Source organism: Drosophila mojavensis, unplaced genomic scaffold (genome assembly GCF_018153725.1).
Source record: "Drosophila mojavensis isolate 15081-1352.22 unplaced genomic scaffold, ASM1815372v1 contig_231, whole genome shotgun sequence".
Classification (NCBI taxonomy): Eukaryota; Metazoa; Arthropoda; class Insecta; order Diptera; family Drosophilidae; genus Drosophila; species Drosophila mojavensis.
Window position 1 is genome coordinate 1569358 of NW_025318772.1, and position 4068 is coordinate 1573425.

A 4068-nucleotide genomic window follows, 5' to 3' on the forward strand; every position below is an offset into this window, starting at 1 on the left:
GTTCTATGAAAAAGGAACTGAGTCAGTCAGTCGTCGAGCTAATCAAGCAGCAACAACTCGAAAAGTGAGTCTCACATTTGGAAAGGGAGAAAACTGTGTACGAAAATTTGACTCACGATGAAGCTGCTTTCGCTGAGCCTTTGGCTGCTGAGCCACAGTTTGGGTAAGTGGTGCGAGTGTGGTGCTGGTGGTGGTGCAGAAATCAGCTCAATTTGTTGTCCACAGTGATGCAAATATATGGGTATTGCCTCAGGCAGTCGCTGCCATCGGAGAATGCTGCCACACGCCACATGTGGCGAGCCACGGACTGGCCGGCGGACACAGGCAGCTGTGCTGGGCCAACAGCTCTGCTGCGGTCAGCCACTGACGGCCATGTGGCAGCCGCTGCAGGCCGTGCCACGCCCAATGCCTCAGCCACAGGCGCAGCCACAGGCACAGCAGCATCAGCTCAAGCTGTGAGCCTGGCCAATTATGTCTACCAATGCGCCAGCAAGCGTGCACCAAATCTCTCGCCTGATTTGACATCAACTCGCAGCCTTCTACGTCCATTTCAGCTGGAGCGGCAACAGTTGACGTTGCCGGCGTTTGAAATGAACCTGAACCTGGACAATCTCTGGCCTGGCAATTAGCAGGAAGCGCACTCGACACAAGCAGAAAACTCTCAAGTTATTATATTTTTTATTGCATTTATTTTGTTATGAACTAAAAAGCCGTTGTACGTTACGTATTAAATACAGCCAATATTTAGCCGTAAAAGGGCAAAAAAAAAAAAAAAAAAAAAAATTCTCATATATATTTTATATATTTCGGTATATGAAACGCATTCGAATTATGATTTAAATTTTTGTTTGTTTATTCATGAATTTACTTTTCCTATATGTACGATATGATATGACTAGAGACTACATTTTAAGATTTCAATATAATTTGAACAAAAACCAAGAAGATTGTAAACTAGACCATGAGTAAAGACTTTTGAGTCTTGAGGCAACTTTCCGATGAAGTTTGATATAAAGTTAAGAGAACAAACCCATCCAAATCAACAACAATCAACAATAACTGCCATCAACGTAGTGATGTTAGCATGCTCAAAGTTTACTTTAAATAATTCATTAAAAAAATAAGAAAGCTCTAGTCGAGACTGCTCGACTACGAGATCCCCTGAACCCTTGGAGCAATAGATATTTCAATACTTTTTCGCGATTTTCAGCTTACACAAAAAACACGCACACACACACACACACACACGCACGTACGCACACACAGGTATACATACACACACACGCATACAGACACACATACACACACACACGCATACAGACACAAACGCACACACACACACACATACACACACACATACACATACAAGCAACCACGCATAAACACGCATGGGCTGCAGTGTGCGCTTACTATGAGAACTTAATTGCTTAACACCTTTTTTGTGGACGTACGATCTTCATGAAACTTTCAGATTATGATTATGACATGGATATGCATGTAATTGCCAAAGCACAAGTCTCTAGTATTTGAAATACGCTTTTTACAAAAGTGATGGTGAGGGGATGAATTTAAGGGTGGGGGGTAAATTTTAACAAAAACCGAAATTGTATAAATTGCATATAAGCATACATTAAAAATTTGGAGACTCTAGCAATAAAGGTGTAGAAGATATAATTTTATAACTGGTTTTCGATAAGGTTTTTTATCGATAAAAAAAGATCGGTATGCGTTATCGATTTTTAATGATAAACTTGATATGCGCGCTGTAATTACGAACATTTTAAAAAAAATTTGAAGTCTCTAGCTCTTATATCTTCTGAAATCGACGCGTTCATACATACGGACAGACGGACAGACGGACAGACGGACGGACGGACAGACGGACAGACGGACAGACAGACGGACAGGGCCAAATCAACTCAGCTCGTCGCCCTGATCAAGAATATATATACTTTGTGGGGTCTGCCACGCCTCCTTCTGCCTGTTACATACATATCAACAAAACCATTATACCCTGATTTCCCAATGAAAATGGGTTCAGGGTATAACAAGTAAGAAGGCTCCAGTCGAGATTGCTCGACTGGGAGATACCCTGAACCCTCTAAGCTGATATTCTAATCATTCTGCACTTCTTTTATGCACATCTACATACACATACATCCAGATGGGCGTATAACAACGAGCTCTGCTAACTGCGCAGTAAGCAGCGACTGCGCTTGGGCAGCGCTGCAGTGTGAGCAATATTATGAGAATTTATTTGTTGAATAATTTCTTTTGTAGACATACGATCTTAATGAAACTTTTAGAGCGTAATCATATGGTAAAAATGTGTGTACATTCCAGAGCACAAGTCTCTAGTATTTGAATTTTACGAATTGGTGGCGAAAGGGGCGTTGTATCCAAAATCTGTAAATTACAAAATCTTTGTATCCATTAACTTTATGTACAACGCAAATTTGAAGTCTCCAGGTCTAATAGTATTCTAATGAGGCTGAAAAAACAAAAAAAAATGCATGCCAAATTTCAGCTCTCTAGCTCTTATATCTTCTGAGATCCTTTTGCTCATACGGACGGACGGACGGGCGGACGGACAGACGGTCAGTTCGTCGTGCTGATCAATAATATATATACTTTGTGGGGTCTGCCACGTCTCCTTCAGCCCGTTACATATTTTTTCACAAAACCTTTATACCCTAATTTCCCATTTTCAATGGGTTCAGGGTATAATCAGTCTAGCTCTTTGTAACCTCTCTGGCTTGCTCATGAACATGTGACACTAATTATTATAGACACGAATCGACGGCTGCTTTTACATCTGTTTTTAACGACGAATAGACCCATTTCATTAAGTAGCTAAAATTGAATACAAATAGACGGACGATAGAGCGTAGTATTGCATTTAAAAGACCGTCATCAATCAGCTTATATTTTTCTACTGCTAATTGGCTAATTTTCTCCTAATTTGGGAGTAACCCAAACGAAGAGCAAAGCTAGCAGACAGTGAAATGATTAGCTATCAGGCGGTGCTCTCGTCACTCTATACTTTTGTCGCATTCGCCAGGCGCAGAGTTAGCCATTGGCCCATTGGAGATTGAGCTGGCTGTGTGCCCCACGCAACACACGCACACTTGCTGTCATTAAATCGCGTGCATTAGGCTTAGTTGGTACGAATTGCAAAATTCCATGGCTGTTGGCTGCATGGCGACCTGGCATACCTGTGCAGGTGCAGCTAGCTGAATCATAGCCGGCAATTGGAAAATAGTGGCGCAGCTGTAATTTCAATGAGTGGCAGAAGCAACGGCAGCCACGCCTACGTCCCATTTCCTCCCCTCAGCAATTTCGTTAATTTTCCAACAGCTTTGCGCGCGTTTTCTGCACGCCTAAAGTTTTAATTAAGCCAAATCCAAAGTGCTCTTAGAGCGTGTGTATTCACACATACACAAGCACATACACCCATGCACACAAATACACACACATATATGCATTGAAAGCAGAAATGTATGGCATTCATAGGAATAAGCTCCCAAGTTGCTTTTTTATTCATACAAAATACCAAGATAATTCCAAAAAAATAAAATATATGTGTACAATATGGCGCAGTCACCTCTCTCTCTCTCTCACACACACAATCTCTCGTTATCTGTCCTGCTCTTTTGGACTTTGTTAAGCATTTGAAAAGCCCAAATGTGTTTGGTCTCTCGTTGCGGTATTATTTTTTAGCCACTCGCCCGCCTCACATAATTTCAAAATGAGCAACTGCCAGTTGCTCCTAACGGTAATGGTAATGCGCCTTGCTGCGGCTTGGCGTGTGTATTTCAAATGCCTGTGGCCCGGCAGGCGGGCTGATGGACAGACAGACAGACCGACAGACGGACGGACAGGGTGGCGCATCTCTTATGTTTTATTAGCCACGTCTAATTGAAATATGCACGCATATGTGTGTGAGAGAGAGAGAGAAAGAGAGAGAGAGAGATAGACAGGTCGGAAAAACTCACTCAATTAGCAGCGGCCTTTGCAGTGCCTATTTATGCACATAATTAAGTCAGTGAGTGTTAATTTTGATGTCCA

The 4068-nt window shown here is 42.1% G+C and overlaps 1 protein-coding gene across 1 annotated transcript; it reads left to right on the plus strand.

The window, feature by feature from the left end:
* On the plus strand, positions 1–756 carry LOC6574603. Its single transcript, XM_002000603.4, has 2 exons — positions 1–163; positions 226–756. The coding sequence occupies exons 1-2, from the start codon at positions 118–120 to the stop codon at positions 627–629; spliced, it is 450 nt and encodes a 149-aa protein (XP_002000639.1). The 5' UTR covers positions 1–117; the 3' UTR covers positions 630–756.
* Positions 757–4068: the final 3312 nt, after the last annotated feature.